The sequence below is a fragment of the Vigna radiata genome, chromosome 6 (genome assembly GCF_000741045.1).
Source record: "Vigna radiata var. radiata cultivar VC1973A chromosome 6, Vradiata_ver6, whole genome shotgun sequence".
Taxonomy (NCBI): domain Eukaryota; kingdom Viridiplantae; phylum Streptophyta; class Magnoliopsida; order Fabales; family Fabaceae; genus Vigna; species Vigna radiata.
Window position 1 is genome coordinate 4,780,997 of NC_028356.1, and position 17,095 is coordinate 4,798,091.

The following is a 17,095-nucleotide window of genomic DNA, read 5'->3' on the forward strand; positions in this document are numbered from 1 at the left end:
AATTTACTTTAATATTTTAATATAATTTAATATATTTTGAATATATTAAATCAAATTGATTATTATTATTAATATTATTTATTTTATTTTAATTTTTTAATATAATTATTATTATAATATAAATCATATTTTAATAATTATTAAATAATATTTAAATTTTAAATTAAATTAGATTATTATTAAGGTGATGTAGAATGTTTTTAATAATGAAAAAGGTGCAGAATGCTTTTAATAAGAAAGAGAAAAAAATGAAAAGAGTACAGAATGAGATGTCTGAAGGTTAAAAGTGGAATTTTTGGAGGTACAGGATGATATGTTGAAGGTGTGGGATGAAACACCCTAAGAATTATTTCTGGCCCTGTAAACTTTTTTAGTCTCAACTCACATGGAATAGTGTCAGGCCTATCAAATAGACTAATTTGACACCTCTAGTCTTAACTCTATTTTTGAGGTTGAAATTTTTTTTAAAAATTTAGTAAAAACATAATAAAATAAAGTTGTTCTAGTCACCAAACTTTGGGCTATGAAGAATGGGCTGCAACCTTACAATCAGACTTTCATGCCACTATGCTTCAAAGACAAGTTCTTCCAGCTCTTCCATAATTTTTTCCTCTATCCATGTAAATTTTTAGTTTGATTTATACACTTTAAAATGTAAATTTTACATTCTAAATTAAAAGTATATATATTTTATTTTATCTTGCAATTCAAAATATAATTTTTTATATACTAAAATACTCAATTCGAAATACAAAATTATATTTTAGATTGTAAATTTAAAATATAAATATATTTCAAATTATATAATTTAAAAAAAATATTTTACTTTATATTTTAAAATTTATAAACTGAAATACAAGAAGATACAATACAATATGCAATCAGACTTTCACACTATTTTGACATTTTCCATCCCCTTTTACTACAATGCTTGTCTTTTAATCTATAAAAGGAATGTTTGAGGGCTATAGTCTACTAGGATTTAAAACAATGTTACCCTTCTTTAAAGAGAGAGAGGTCACCTTGAATTTTAGATTCATGACACCTTAAACATAAACTCAACCCGAAAATACACAATGTAAAGCCGAATTTAATCACTTATAAATTAATTGAACTGACAAAATATTATATATATATATATATATATATATATATATATATATATATATATATATATATATATATATCACTTTACACACTAAATCCATATTTTAAGAAAATAAAAATACACTAAAGAATAGAAGATATACAAAATCTAATGGTTAAACTTAAACTACGCAATAAACAAGAGATAACTTTACTGGTAGCAATCACAAACTACTTTATCAGTTCTCTATTTATAATTGGGCCTCTCTAAAATAAAATAAAAAATTCTAAAAAATATTTTGCATTAATAATAAAATAAATAAATAAAGAAATATGAATATTTTTATCCTACTAAACCACTCTCTAACATTCCCATAAAACCTTGGTAATTGATTTTAGAGTATTGAAGCCTTGAAAATCTTAATAAGAAAACAATAAATTTGAAAACTAATTATATTAATATTTTAACTATACAAATTTTTATTTTAAAATTAAATTATATGAATTATCATAAAAATATTTATTTTTGTGTGAAATGGAGTGTTTATTTGATTGATATTACAATATATTTCTTTTCTTGTTTTTATATGCCTTATTTCTTCAAAAGCTTGATGTTAGAGCAAATCAAATGATTTTTCTTTGTAGTGTGAAATTATAGTATAAGACCTATTAAATTATTAATTAGAGGACTACTGATCTTATACATAGAGAATTATCATTTAGAAAACCTATTTAAAAAAAAAAAAAAAAAAAAAAAACCTATTTATTCATCTGAGTAGGTTTATATAAAACGACTTTCAAACAATAACAAATGCAATAATCCTTTAGAAAACATGCAAGAGGTGAGGGAAAAAATGGTTATTCTTGCAGTTGACACGTGGCATGGGACTTCCATAATGCTTGGTAGGGATATAGAATCAAATCGTATAATTTACAGCCTGCAAGCTATCACTTTCATGTGTATTATCACGAAATTGCAACTTTTTTTATCAGACCAATTTACTATATAAAGCAACAGTACTCAACACTTTAATTTTCTCATTTGGTTAATATTCTTTTTCATGGATATATTAAAAGCAAAAACAGTATAAATAAAATAACTACATATATAGAATGCATTCATGCACTATTGGGTAGCCCTCATGCCACAGTTATAGGTTTATTAAATGTTTTCTTGTCAAATTTTCAGGAGTAACAATAGTTTTGGAGAACTCAATGACTACTGCAGCCAAGGAATACTTCTTTAAAATCTTCTCCCCAGAAAAACACTCTGAAACAATGGTATACTTTCTTAGTTTTGCAATCTACACTATGTTACTACTCAGAATATTGTTGTACATTGTATACCAATGTATGCAGTAGTTGATTTCAAAACATTACCAAAGTATTATATCTTGATTAAGTTTGATCATCTTATTGTGTTTTTCCTCAAATTTCAGGTTATTCCAAGTTGTTTTGTGAAGTCTAGAGGTTTAGGAAGAAGGGCAATCCCTAAAGATATTATCCTCAGAAATGTTAGTGGTAGGGTTTGGTGTGTTAAAACTCGTCTTGTTGGACAGAAAATGTACTTTGGAGAGGGTTGGAAGGTTTTTCAAGAAGAAAACTGTATAAGAAAAGCAGATTTTATGCTTTTCAAGTATGATGGGACCAATGTATTTAAGGTGGTAATTCTTGAACAATCATCACGGTGTGAAAGGAGAGAAGTTGAAGAAGATGAGGTGATAGACATCACCGGAGAGGAAGAGAATGAAAACTCTGAAGACTATATGATGGAAGACGAGGAAGACATTGATGATGAGGATGAGTACTACCACGATGACAATTATACAGAAATAGAAGAAGAGAGTGAAGAAGAACACGTGAGGAGTAAAAGTCATCATAGTAGAGCCAGTAATAGTAAGTTTAACTTTTTACTTTGAGAAAAAATAATGTCTAATAACATTCTTTTTTTCTGCATTTCTTATGAGAGCATTTCAATGATTCATTTATCTGGTTCAGGGGATGCTGAAGATCCTCATCTTGAAGACTATGAATTTGATCCACAAATGTATATTCAGCATGAAAATCCATACTTTGAAGCAAAACTATATAAAAATAGACCCAATGAATTGGTTAGAATTCTTATATTCTCTCTTGTTTGTAAATATTGGCATTTTGACAATAGAGAATTGTTGTAAGATATGAGTAATATAAGTCCATTTACTTAGTTTATGTTCCTCACTGCTAATTGAATTACCTATAATCTTTATATTTCTAAGTAGATGTTGAAACAAAAATGTACATTCAATGTTTTTTTCTCTCACTCTTTGACCCTTGTTTTTGTTGTTTCACTTTCCATATAACTCAAAAGTATTGTATGTTCTTGCTTTGCAGCATGTTCCAGCAAATATTCTCAGAGACAGGTCCCTTACTTTTCCAGAAAAGATCACTCTTTCACGTTGCCGATGCTTCCAAAGTGAGGTATACTTTTCAGTAGTAACTTACCATTTTGATGATTATGTATGTGTTATTGTTTGTCCTGAGAATAGTGTACTTTTTTTTGGTTCAGGACACTCAAAGAAAGGAATTACGAAACAATCATTGTGGCTTCTCACGACAGACACAGATGTATTCGAAAGTAACAAAAGTGTCTGAGTGGCAAGATGGTCGAGTATGTATTAAAGGGTGGACAAGTTTTTGTACAAAGAACAAGATCAAAGAACATGATGTATGCATATGTGAAATTGTATTGGGAAAAGACAAGATAGTAAGAACAATTCAGGTGCATGTGCTTGGTGCTAGAAACGGATGAACACACCAAGCAATTGAATCTACCAGTGAATTGTATTTGCTTACAGTAAATACTTATAAGAACTAATATTTATAATTTTCTCATATGGAATGCTTTCTGCTATTTTCTCAATGAATGAAAACAATATTTATCTTTGTTCCATTGCACAATGTTTACTCTATTTTACTTCTCAACCATTTCTCTTATTCTAATTTGGACAATTTCTGTTGGAATTAGTTTGGAATTCTGCTTGTAAGCTTAAATTCCTTTTGATTTCTTGGCTACTGGACAAATTTGAATTTAACTTTTGTGTGCATGTTATTAAAAGTCCTTTTAACTTTTGATATCTCAATAAAAATAAGACTTTACAAACTTATCTATCTCAACAAAATCTTGCATATGGCCATCTCATTCTTTATTCCATTTCTTATATACTTTCTCTTAGTATTATTTTCATTTTTTTCTCATTCAACATATATTGTTCATGAATCAAATTAAGTCATATCAGGTGTGTTAGTGTAGATATATAAAGTTGTTAGGATATTTTTATGGCAAGATCATACTAGTATTTTCTTAAAATAGAATCTATACTATAGGATTTAAAACATCAACACATCAACACATACCACGAAGACATATTTGATAATGATTTATACATTGGAAACATCTTATATAATCCCATTTGATTTTTTTTTAAAAAAAAAAATCAAGTTCCTCTTATAAACATCCTTAATAGAGAGGTAAACCATCGTCTAACCTTATACATAAACTTAGTAGACTTGACTATTATGTTTGATCCCATAAATAAATAAATGAAAGTAAAAGATCAATTTCAATCACTTTTGGACTCATAAATAACTACATCGTAGTCTACCTTCAACTCATTTAGAAAAAAGTGCATAAAAAAGCACAAACTTTTTTTAACAATTTGCCTAAGCATAGCCATAAAACTTGGCTGGTAGAAGGAGCAGTTTCTATATTTGCCTATTACATGGGATTGCACTCTCATTGTTTATTTGTTGATAAAGACGCTTTTGGTACATTGCAAAGATCTAAAGGATGCATTTGATATTGATTTTAAATATATTTATATATTCATCTAAGCTAATTATAAAAATAAATTTTGAGGATTATTTTAGAAAAATTAATTAGTAAAGCATAACACCAATAATTAAAACTTGATTTAAACTTATATAAGATACTTAACAATAGTTTCAACCCGAATGGGTTAACACAACACCGACAAACAAACTTCTAAAAAATATAATAAGTATTTTTTCTGTTTAATTTTTTTTTCTTTTTTTATTAAAAAACTCAAACAAACTATCTTTACGTTTCTGTTTTTTTTTTTTATGCAACTCTTATACACTAATCTTTGGGATTCTTAAAAGGTTTAAACACTTTGTCCTATTTAGAACAAAACAAACAAAAAATAATAATTTGAAGGAGTGGCAAAAACAATATGTAGAAAAAGGGATTTTTTTTTTTTCATAAAAAATGCAATCTTTCCATTACAAAAGAATTTGGAATTGCAAAAAATTAAAGACAGTAGCTTTCAAATGTTTCAAGTCTTTACCTTTCAAGCCTTCACTGAGAGAGGGTCTTCAAGCGTTAGAGAAACTTTTGCTTGCTTCTTGACGGAAACCGCAGAAACTCTAAAGTATTTATTTTTGTGTTTAGAAAATTACGGTAGGAATAAAAGACAAAAAGAGATATTTTTGTCTTTAAAAAATTAGTTATATGAATTTATATTATTTAATTAGTAGACTTAATTATTCCAGATTTTAACATAAATACAGTAAAATCAATTATCATTAATTATGCTTTAATCAAATTTCAACATAGTAGAATGAAAGATCATTAATCATACTTTAACTAGTATTCTTATGACATTATTTAGCATTCCCCCTCCCCCAAAAAAAAACATTGCTTTAAATTATATGTAATGTCATTAAACACTATCACAAATTGAATAATTTAATTTTATAGATACATTTAGAGATGGCAAAAAAATCCGTGTTCACGGATATTTCTATATAAAATTCATAACGGATAGTTGATATACGCAGATATTTACTACCCGCAAATTATGAGTAGCGGATTTTTTAATATCCGCTTATAAACGGGTCGAGTGCGGATATTATCCTATCCGTATCCGTGGATATTCGCTACCTGCAAAAAATAAATATAAAAAATATCCACAAATATTTTTTAAATAGATATTCGTGCGAGTAGTAAATCAGATAATAAGTGAACTTTTTTTTGTCATGTTGGATTGCGAGTAGACGCTATCTATATCTGATCCGACCCATTGTCATCCTAGATACATTTAAATTAAACTTAATCTTTAGCACTTATAAATAAAAAGGAACTAACTACATAGGTATCAATTAGTTTTTTTTTTTCTTTCTAAAGAAAAAAAAAAGTAGTTAACTTCCTTAGTTATCTTCTTATTGTTATTTATATAGACCTCTTTTGTTTTATCTATATTTGAGGGTAATTGTAGCTAAAAACGTGATTGAACTCGTAAGAAATTTCTTTTATTTGATTGTTTTGTGTTACAGGGTATTTTCCTTTTAAAAATATTAGACGAGTGTAAAAATGGTATATTTAATTTAGATAGGAGGAGGGGTAAGTTGGTGATTTGGCATGAATTTGTAAGTTTGTGGTGGGGAAGTGAATAATGGAGGAATGGGATGGGCCTACAGTATAAGTGGAGAAGAAGAAATAGCCGTTGGGACTTAGGGGTGCGGACAGAGAACACATAAAGATATGAGAAAACAACAAATAAATATGTATAGTTTGTAAGGAAAAACTAGCCGTTTGTCTTTGCAAGAAAACTACTTAGAAGGAAGAAAAAGAGTACAATACATATACATACATCTACTGTGCCCACCACACCCACCTGACAATTGTCTTCCGTTTTTCCTCTCTCTTCCCAACACAAGATTCCTCACCCCGCGCTCCCCACTCATCCTCACGTGCCCCTCTTTCTTCCCATTCCTACAAAATCTTCAACCACCTCTTCTTCCTCTTCTTCCTCAATCACTCTCTTATGGACACTTTCTCTCACCAACTAATCATTCAAAGTCTCCCACTTTTTCTTCCTTAGTTCACTTCTTTCTTGCTTCCTTCCTTCTATTTTTCCTTTTGTTGTAATGGGGACCGAGAACCTCACCTCAAATAAGCATTTTCAAAATGGGGTGAGGAATGTGGGAAATGCTCATTTTTTGCGCTTGTTTTTCCTTTTGTGGTTTATTGTGGTGGCAGTGTTTGGTGAAGAGCGTTGGGATGGGGTTGTTGTCACACAGTCGAACTTCCTGGCACTTGAGGCATTCAAGCAAGAGTTGGTTGATCCCGAAGGCTTCCTCAGAAGCTGGAATGACAGTGGCTATGGAGCTTGTTCTGGAGGTTGGGTTGGTATCAAGTGTGCCCAGGGACAGGTTATTGTGATTCAGCTTCCATGGAAAGGGTTGAAGGGGCGTATCACCGAGAGGATTGGCCAACTTCAAGGGCTAAGAAAGCTTAGTCTCCACGATAACCAAATCGGTGGTTCGATCCCTTCATCACTGGGAGTTCTTCTCAATCTGAGAGGGGTTCAACTCTTCAACAATAGGTTCACAGGCTCTCTCCCTCCTTCATTAGGTTCATGTCCTTTGCTTCAGTCTTTAGACCTCAGTAACAATCTGCTCAGCGGGACAATCCCGATCAGCCTTGGGAATGCCACTAAGCTTTATTGGCTTAACTTGAGCTTTAATTCCTTCTCTGGCCCAATACCAACTACCTTAACTCGCTTAACTTCTCTCACTTACATATCTCTTCAACACAACAATCTCTCGGGTTCTATTCCTAATTCGTGGGGTGGTAGCTTGAGGAACCACGTCTTTCGCCTCCAAAATCTGATCCTAGATTATAACTTCTTGAGTGGCACCATTCCTGCTTCTTTGGGCAACTTGAGTGAACTCACAGATATTTCTCTCAGTCATAACCAGCTTACAGGACCTATCCCAAATGAAATAGGAAGCCTTTATAGACTTAAGACGGTAGATTTTTCTAGTAATGCATTGAACGGAAGCTTGCCCGCCACTCTCTCTAATGTGTCCTCTCTCACTCTCTTGAATGTAGAGAACAACCACCTAGGTAATCAAATCCCAGAAGCCTTGGGCAGATTGCACAATCTATCTGTTCTAGTTCTTAGCAGAAACCAATTCAGTGGCCATATTCCTCAGAGTATTGGAAACATGTCAAAGCTTACACAGCTTGATTTGTCAATGAATAATCTCGGTGGAGAAATTCCAGCATCCTTTGAAGATCTGAGTGGTCTTGATTTCTTCAACGTTTCTCATAACAACCTCTCTGGTCCGGTTCCAGCCCTACTTGGGCATAAATTTAATTCAAGCTCATTTGTGGGAAATATTCAACTGTGTGGATATAGCCCTTCCACCCCATGTCCCTCGTCAGCTCCTTTTGGTTCACCTAAAGAAATATCAGAAAACCGTCGACACAAGAAACTAGGCACCAAAGACATAATTCTCATAGTAGCAGGAGTGCTCCTTGTTGTACTGGTAACACTTTGCTGCATTCTGCTATTCTGCCTGATCAGAAAAAGAACAGCATCAAATGCAGAGGGTGGCCAGGCCACAGGGAGAGCATCTGCATCTGCTGCCACGACAGAAAAAGGAGTCCCTCCTGTCGCAGGTGAAGCTGAAGCTGGTGGTGGTGAGGCCGGAGGTAAACTAGTCCACTTTGATGGACCATTGGCTTTTACAGCTGATGATCTCTTGTGTGCAACAGCGGAGATAATGGGAAAGAGTACGTATGGAACTGTTTACAAGGCTACATTAGAGGATGGAAGTCAAGCTGCAGTTAAACGATTGAGGGAAAAGATCACGAAAGGTCAGAGAGAATTCGAATTTGAAGTTAGTATTATAGGAAGAATTCGACACCCAAATCTTCTGGCATTGAGAGCCTATTACTTGGGACCCAAAGGAGAAAAGCTTCTAGTATTTGATTACATGCCTAAGGGAAGTCTTGCTTCTTTCCTACACGGTAAGATTGCATTGATAATTTTTTACTTGTCATGGTACAGTTTGTCAACACACTATTGTATTGACAGTTTTCCATCTTTGTGCAGCTCGTGGGCCCGAAACAGCCATTGATTGGCCAACAAGGATGAAAATAGCGCAGGGAATGGGTCGTGGCTTGTTATACCTTCATTCCAATGAAAACATTATTCACGGAAACCTTACGTCCAGCAATGTGGTGCTGGATGAGAATACGAATGCTAAAATAGCTGATTTTGGCCTTTCTCGGTTGATGACAACTGCTGCTAATTCTAACGTGATTGCCACTGCTGGGGCATTGGGATACCGAGCACCTGAGCTCTCGAAGCTTAAGAAAGCCAACACAAAAACTGATGTATACAGTCTTGGTGTCATCTTGTTAGAACTCCTAACGGGGAAGCCACCTGGTGAGGCTTTGAATGGCGTGGATTTACCTCAGTGGGTTGCCTCCATTGTCAAAGAGGAGTGGACAAATGAAGTTTTCGATGTAGAGTTGATGAGAGATGCTTCAACATACGGCGACGAAATGCTGAACACGTTGAAGCTTGCTTTGCACTGTGTTGATCCTTCTCCATCAGCACGACCAGAAGTCCAGCAAGTCCTTCAGCAGCTTGAAGAGATTAGACCGGAGATATCAGCCAGTTCGGGTGACGATGGAGCCATCCCTTCCACCAGTGAATGAGTATTTAGGACTAACGTAGTAGTAGAGTAGCTACTTTATTATTCTTTCATTCTTACATCAATTTCTTTTTGGCCTGCGAGGAATTCTAGTGTCTGTATATATAGTAGTGTGCTTAAATCGGTAAGTGTTCTCTTTAACACTTATTGGTTCATTTTATTATTATAAACTAGATCTGGTTCTCTTCCACCCTGGGTCTCACTTTCGCGTTAAATTCTTCTATTTCGTCACATATGTAGATAATTGCAGCGGTGAAAATCAAAATCACAAATTTCCTGTGAAAATTTGAGTTTTAATTTAACAGTTAATAATAACACCACCAATCAGTGGATTCTAACAACCCAACGCATTTAAGGTTAGAAAGTCGGTTAATACATTCACAACAACAAAAATTAAACATGAAAATAAAGTACTACGTGCATATATAAATTCTAGGAAAAACTAAGCCCAGTGGATGAGAAAAAAAATAAATTAAAATAGAAGGAAAAGTATATTTTGAGGAAGTCAACTTTTCTTCCAGTCTCTCTCCAAAAAACAATCACCATTCTCCAGTTTACCAAGTTCGCAAAGTGAAACCACAAACGAATATAGTATTAAACTAATGAAACCAAAATATATAAGTACCACATAAAAAATGAACCATTAGGGGTTAGACACTCAACTGCGTTCACAAAAAAAGAAATTAAAAATTAAAACAAGAAATGTACAGCTCTGAGTAGTTAAAAACATTGATATCTTGAATGTCGTCGGTAAAAAAAAAAAAAAAAGATATATGCATATACAGCTCTAGGGTTAAAACTAAAAGTTCGTCTAAAGTATTGTAACTACATAAAATTAAATTAATGAAACCAAAATCTATAATTACTGCATAGAAAAGGTGAAATCAGAATTTACACCAAGCGCATTTTAGCTGCTGTCTCTTGAGTAAGCATCTGTTTCTTCCGCAAGCTTCTCCCACACAGCTGCCATCTTCTCCGCATAGCCTGCCTGTAAAATGGATGACGTGGATTAGCAACTTTTTTGAACCACAAAAGATAAACGCCATCTAAACGTAACAGCTAACAGAACTTAGAACATAAATGAACATTACTTGATTGACAACAAACCCTCGCAGCATGCTTTGAAAGTCTCTATTTCTCTCTTGGTCAATTCTTTCAAGTTCGCTCCTATTGTTCTCCTGCAAACATTTCCATACTCATAAGACAATATTCCATGATAGAGACTTCCCAACGATATTTCATAAACATTTTAATTGATGTTTTGTTTTTCTTAATAGAAATACAATTTTGAACTAAATATGAAGAACACGTAAGGAAATCACATCTTAATCTGGAGACCAAAGGAAACTCGGATATAATGGAACAAATTGCTAAGAGCTGAAACTCTAGAACCTTTTTTACAAAAGATGAAAAGACCACCGCAGATATATGGAACTGAACAAAATTGAAAATTGGAAGGTGAAATTTTCCTCCCCCTGGATTCCGTAGTCCTCTCACATTTGATGTGATTCAAATTTTCCCTTTGTTCCATTGAAGCAACCCAAATATTTTTGGTGATTGCAGAAAACAAAGAAGCATATTGCAAAAAGTACCATAAGAGAGAATAACAGATGAACTATAGTATTTTGGTTCAGGTGAATCACGCTATTTGGATTCTACCGTTCTATAGAGCCAAAATTAATCAGCTGAATCTTCATTTTTCATGGGATGCTTCTGCTAATAGTTTCTCCAAAACAAAATATCAGATGATGCTAACATTATAACAAATTGTACTATTAAAGCAAATTTTCATATATACAAACTTTAATCATAAATCAATACAATTGTACTCCCATATCCCAATGAAACCAAATTTATAGATTCACTTTTGATTAATTAACTGGGCCGGTTAAATTTGAAAAGCCAGTGAATTGTTTATCTAGTTTTCAGTTTGTTTAACCAATAAAGCAGAAGCAAGAGGAAGAGAAACAAAGAACTAGAGGGAAAAAACAGATGAGCAGGTCAAACATGCAAACAGCGGTATTAGTTTGAACTGGCTTTCAATTTTAGATGTTGACTTCTTATGAGAGGAAACGTTGAGGAGTCAGTACCAATAAGCTGTGAGCACTATATATAAGAAAGACCAAGAAACCACCTATAACTCAAAACCTTAAAACAATGAGCTTGTGAGTCCACTTTCTAATATACTACTTATATTGCTCATTCCTAATCAATGGTGACCCTTTGTTTACGAGATATGTGTTTCCAAAACCCTTATCAGAAAGACTTTCAATACAAGGAAATCTTCAAATACATGACTCTTCAACCACTCAACCACTCAGGTGTTCGTTCCAAGTTATTGAAACATTTGTTGGGTTCTTGCGAGGAGAACCACCAAAGAGATTTGACACTAATGTGCCATGAGCATTAATAAGAGAGACCAAGGCATCATCTCCAATCCAAAAATTTAAAGCAATGAATTTGTGGATCTTCTTTCTTATATACAGTTCATCTTGCTCATTCCTACTCAATGTAGGACCAAATTTAGTCTTGGAATCTGAATAATCTCCCCTTCAATGTGAGTTCCTTCCCCTAAGCAACAGCCGTTAACTTCTTGTACTGCCATTTTTATCACAAGGGGACATATTTACCTAAACCTTCTTGTCAGGAAGACTCTCAATAAAAGGAATCTTCAAATACAAAACTCTTCAACCACTTGTGTTCACTCCAAGTTCACCACACCAATTTGTTGGGATCCAAACATTAGAGTTGTTTATCTCAAACAAATAATGGTTTAATACAAGTTATTTATTAAAGACCCTTAATGTATAATCAACATATGAGATGGATTTCCCTCTTCTTACCTTTTGTATGCATAATATGCTTCCATGATTTAAACTCATTATTTATATGCTATATGACTGGATTTTTCACTCTATTTCTAGTTGAGGCTTTGAAGCACTAGGCAAAATATTGATCAACTTTGAAGCAATGAGCAACATATTGATAACTTTGAAGCCATAGTATAGAATATAAGTTTGAATAGTCTACTTCCAATGTGTGATCTCGATGCACTAAACAATATAACAATGGTTATCCTTTCTTTGCTTCACTACTTCAATTATCAAAGTAAGATCTAAAAATAAACCATTAGATTTACATACTAAAATGGCAATAGATCTAGAATCAAATTTGAATTTGTAACCAAATCTGCTATTGACTGAAATTTTAAATTGAGGCAGCCCTCAATGAAACAATTTATACGTGCATCAAAATATGGTTCGTGTAACTAGTACAGTCTATTTTATTTCATTCTGACACTTGGCTACAAATTCACTTGCATTTGAAGTATCAAGAAAATCAAGTGAAAATCTATTTCTAGCAGGTCAAATTTATTATCAAAAAGTAAGTGATACTGATTTCATTAAGAACATTTATGATAATTTAATGTATCCCATCAATTTTCCCACAATGTATTACCATTTAATATAACTGCGAACATGAGATGAAGACAAATAAAGACAATATTCTTCGATGCATGACAAATATGGAGGAGGCATGCAATGTAGTGGTATGCCAAAGAAAATATGAGAAAAATCAGTTGAGAGTGAAAATGAGTTAATATGCAGGGAGATAAGATAATAGCTCATAGTTTCCAGAGTACAGCTAAGTCAGAGTTACACGTGCCAAAGAAGGGAGAGGATAACCCAGCAAAAGGTTGTAAAACGTTACCTTGATTCGTTCATACTCTCTATCTGCACAAATTTTAGCATTCTCAGTAACTCTGATGGCTTCTTTTAACTCTTCAATTTTCCGCAACCTAGACTTGTCACCACCAAATATTTTGGATGAAGCAACCTCAAGCTTTTCCACCCGCGAATGTAAAGAAGCTAGTTCTGATGAGAGTGTTTGAACAGTCAACAACGCACTTGATCTGTCAGAAAATGCATTGTTGACAGCTAGCATTGTGCCAAGGTATTCATGTAATTTATCCTGCAACATGAAGAAGATAATAGTCACAACAGAAATGAGTTTGGGATAAGTATGTCAGGAGGTTAAAGCATCTATAATCAAGATAGTTTCCAGCTTTCCACCATAGATTTTTAAAAGACTAAGAGCTTCTATCATGAGTCACAAGAATATTTGTACTTGCCAAATGTTTGATTGTCTGTGTATTCAGCTCTCTATATAACCTGCTTGCTTTAACAGCCGCAGTTGCCACATTTTTCATGTCAGCAGCTCGTACCCTCTGAGACTCAAATATGGCGTCTTCTGTCTCAAATTTAGTTAGCTTTACAAAAGCCAGCCCTAGTTCACCCACTGTTTCACCCATGTCTTGCTGAAACTTGACTAGGGATTCAGCCTGTAGGTGTCAATGCAGGTAAACAAAATCCAGCTCAGAGATCAAAGAAGAAAAAAAAACAATTTTTATTCAGTTCCACAAAACAAAAATGGACATGGTTATTCAATTTGATAAAGGAGCATATTTTAAACAAATCTAAATCCAATAATCACAGAGACACTTAAGAGGAATGTTTTCAATTCGACCACAGGACAATAAATATTTTAAAGCTGTTTCAAGAAGTAATTAAGAGAGCTCTTATTTCCCCAGAGTAAGCTAATCCAAAACATGCATTGCAAGTGTATTTGGAAGTGCTTTTATGGAACATGTTTAAACATATCCTACGTTAAGTGCTTAAGAAGATATTTGCCTATATGGTCATGCTAATAACCTTAAAAGCAACTTAAACCATTTTATAAACCCTTTAACTTCCTTCAATGATTTCAATACTCACTAAAGCTTATCAATGTAAGCTTATTGAATGAACTTATTGAACAACCACTTAGTCAAGCTCATTGCCCAGATACAACATGAAAAACTAACTAACAAACATGGTAGCCAAAAGCTTATAAATAACTTAAGAAGTACTTAGTTATGCTGACTACCCAAATCCAGTTGGCTAACCTTATATATAATGTACTTATTGAAGAAGCAATTAGTTAAGCTGATTATCCAGAATGCACCATAGTCAACTAATAAACATAAAAGCCAAAAACATAAAATGAACTTAATAAGCTAGTTAAGCTCAGCACCCAAATGCAGGTAGTTAATCCTATGATAATGAACTTATGGAATAAGCACTTAGTTATGCTGATTGCCGAAATACTCCATATAAACAACCAAGAAAGCTCATAAACTAATAAAGCACTCAGTTAAACTCATTATCCAAATGCACCACAATGTGAACAGACAACCATTAAAACCAAAAACCAAAGAAACACAAAACCTGCTGAGAAACATTGCTAAGATGGTGCTCAAAGTCCACCAACTTATCCTTCCTCTCGATAAACTCCTTATCCTCCTCCACAACCAAGGGCTTGCTCCCAACCCAATCAATGGTAACAGACTGCTTCAACTCCTTGAAAATCCTGAGCAAGTCCCTCCCGCCCTTAGCCGGTTGAGCAACCTCAGTTACCTCCGCCTCTCCCCCAAACAGCTGCCTCGGTAGCCTCACGGCACCGTCGAGCATCCGCGATGCGACATCGGTGGTCCTCGCCAGTGGAAGCCGCCCCTTTGCCTCGAGAAACACCCTCAGCTCCTCGCTTCGGCCGATCACCGGGTGCGCCGCCAGCTTCCTGAGGTACTTCTCCAGCGCCACGCGCCGCTGCTCCACGAACTCCTGCTTCTGCATCACCTGGCTCTCCACAGTGCTCTTATCCGGCCTCACCGGGATGAAGAACCCACGGTAGATCTCCGACAGCCGGTCGGCGAGCGTCACGACGTCGCGGAACCTCCTCCGGACGGCGAATTCGGTGCCTTCGCCGCCGAATTCGGGGAAGTTGGTGCGTGTGGTGATGAGATAGGTGTAGAAGGTGGCAGAACCGGGGACAAGGGAGGTCGCAAGGTCCTGCTCCTTCTGAGGATCGGTGACAACGATGTGGAGGTAATCTTCGGTACCGGATCGGGCGGGGGTTTTGTCAATGGCTTGGTCGTGGCCGTTGGAATCGAAGGAGGTGAAGATCGCATCGGCGTAGGAGGGAGGGTCGAGGAACGAGTTGAAAGGGGAATTAGGGCTATGCGGAGGAGTAGGGCGTTGGCTCTGGCGGTGGACGTAGTCGTCGCCGTCGTCGTCGAGGATCAGCGACTCCATTACTTCGTCGTCTTGAGAGGCGTGCATAATCTGATGCTGTTCGTCATTGAATTCTTGACTCATCATTTTGGAGGATACTGCTATGAGGTTTGGTAGGGATTCGAAATCATAGTGTGGGAAGGGTGAAGAAGGAGGAGAGTGAGAGTGTGAGGGAGAAGTGAACGAGTTATGACTCTGTGGTGTAGGTGAGTCAACTCGCTTAAGAAAAAAATAAGATAGGGATGATGGGGCCAGGGAATGGGTTCCAGTGCCACCAAACCTAAGAAGCATGCGAAACGCGTTTATCTTGTTTGTGATGCAGAAGAAGCCAAACCAAACCCTTAGAATTAGAAATAACTGCTTTCTTCAAAGCCCAAAACTCAGGGCAGTGTTTCTTTCCAGCCTCACACATCTAAAAGACAACTGTTCCTTCTTTCTTTTTCTTTTTCTTTTTTTTTTTCTGATGAACGTTGGTTTCGATATTTATTTTTCTCAAGAAATATTTTATGTTTTCTGTTTTCGATGACTTTCTCTAAAACATCGCAAAGTTCTCTCCCCATTCACTTTTTCGATTAACCAAACTTTTATGAAAAAAAAGGTTATTTATCTATTTACAAGTTATATTGGATTTCTTCTTTCCAAAATCCCCAACTTTTGTTTACCAGTTATTTGTTTCACAGTTTTAATTTAATTAACTGAGCTTTAGTTTAAATAACTGAGTTGGGAGTAACTTACCGAACATTAATTAAAGGAGAAGACTAATAAAAGTTGTTTGGGAGTTTGAGATACATTAATTGAAAGAGTAGACTAATAAAAGTTGTTAGGAAATGTGGATAAAGATCAATGGTTGAATTGTTTGAAATATAAAGATTTAAATTTGTTTGTCGAGAAGTCTTGTTTAAATTGTATGATGATATTTGTAGAAGAAATTTTAATCTTAAACTTATGTTAACTTACATAAAAATGAATGATTTAATTAATACGTAATATATTTTTTTATCTTAAATTTTTATTTATAAATTTTGTGATATGTTTTTTTGTTAAGGTTAACTTAAATATGGTTTAAATATAAATAATTATATTTTAAATTTTAGTTAATCAATTTTAAGATTGATTTACTTTGATTTTGTTTATAATGTTTAGTTTCATAAACCATCATTTAGCTTGTTAGATGAACATTCGAGTTTCGTGACTTGTCTAGATTTTGGAATTGATAGATTGTTAAATGATTGTTTGAACTCTTTGATTGATCATCCAAACTTATAATATGTTGTTAGTTTCATATTTGATTCTCTTAATTGTAATTAATTGATCGATAGTATAATATAATAATATATTATTTATTTCAATAAAAATTAAATCATATATTATAAATAACATTTTAAAAA

At 34.1% G+C, this 17,095-nt stretch overlaps 3 protein-coding genes across 3 annotated transcripts; 2 read left to right on the top strand and 1 right to left on the bottom strand.

The window, feature by feature from the left end:
* Positions 1-1,940: 1,940 nt before the first annotated feature.
* LOC106763293 (B3 domain-containing protein REM20-like) lies at positions 1,941-3,897 on the top strand. Its single transcript, XM_014647497.2, has 6 exons — positions 1,941-2,010; positions 2,276-2,367; positions 2,526-2,982; positions 3,085-3,197; positions 3,460-3,546; positions 3,635-3,897. The coding sequence occupies exons 1-6, from the start codon at positions 1,941-1,943 to the stop codon at positions 3,875-3,877; spliced, it is 1,062 nt and encodes a 353-aa protein (XP_014502983.1). The 3' UTR covers positions 3,878-3,897.
* A 2,426-nt stretch (positions 3,898-6,323) lies between these two features.
* Positions 6,324-9,690, top strand: LOC106763043 (probably inactive leucine-rich repeat receptor-like protein kinase IMK2). The gene is made up of 2 exons (XM_014647203.2): positions 6,324-8,905; positions 8,991-9,690. The coding sequence occupies exons 1-2, from the start codon at positions 7,015-7,017 to the stop codon at positions 9,599-9,601; spliced, it is 2,502 nt and encodes an 833-aa protein (XP_014502689.1). The 5' UTR covers positions 6,324-7,014; the 3' UTR covers positions 9,602-9,690.
* A 570-nt stretch (positions 9,691-10,260) lies between these two features.
* LOC106765070 (sorting nexin 2B-like) lies at positions 10,261-16,124 on the bottom strand. Its single transcript, XM_014649564.2, has 5 exons — positions 14,865-16,124; positions 13,730-13,939; positions 13,309-13,569; positions 10,689-10,775; positions 10,261-10,585 (listed from the first exon to the last, which is right to left on the bottom strand). The coding sequence occupies exons 1-5, from the start codon at positions 15,996-15,998 to the stop codon at positions 10,505-10,507; spliced, it is 1,773 nt and encodes a 590-aa protein (XP_014505050.1). The 5' UTR covers positions 15,999-16,124; the 3' UTR covers positions 10,261-10,504.
* Positions 16,125-17,095: the final 971 nt, after the last annotated feature.

Bases quoted from the DNA above. Each gene is read 5' to 3' on its own strand.
- LOC106763293 (XM_014647497.2), top strand. From the start codon at position 1,941: ATGGTTATTCTTGCAGTTGACACGTGGCATGGGACTTCCATAATGCTT. The intron at 3,198-3,459 runs GTTAGAATTCTT...CTTGCTTTGCAG, and splicing joins AAAATAGACCCAATGAATTG to CATGTTCCAGCAAATATTCT. The intron at 3,547-3,634 runs GTATACTTTTCA...TTTTTGGTTCAG, and splicing joins GCCGATGCTTCCAAAGTGAG to GACACTCAAAGAAAGGAATT.
- LOC106763043 (XM_014647203.2), top strand. From the start codon at position 7,015: ATGGGGACCGAGAACCTCACCTCAAATAAGCATTTTCAAAATGGGGTG. The intron at 8,906-8,990 runs GTAAGATTGCAT...ATCTTTGTGCAG, and splicing joins TCTTGCTTCTTTCCTACACG to CTCGTGGGCCCGAAACAGCC.
- LOC106765070 (XM_014649564.2), bottom strand. From the start codon at position 15,998: ATGCTTCTTAGGTTTGGTGGCACTGGAACCCATTCCCTGGCCCCATCA. The intron at 13,940-14,864 runs GTTTTGTGTTTC...TGACACCTACAG, and splicing joins TTAGCAATGTTTCTCAGCAG to GCTGAATCCCTAGTCAAGTT. The intron at 10,586-10,688 runs GTAATGTTCATT...TCCATTTTACAG, and splicing joins GAGGGTTTGTTGTCAATCAA to GCAGGCTATGCGGAGAAGAT.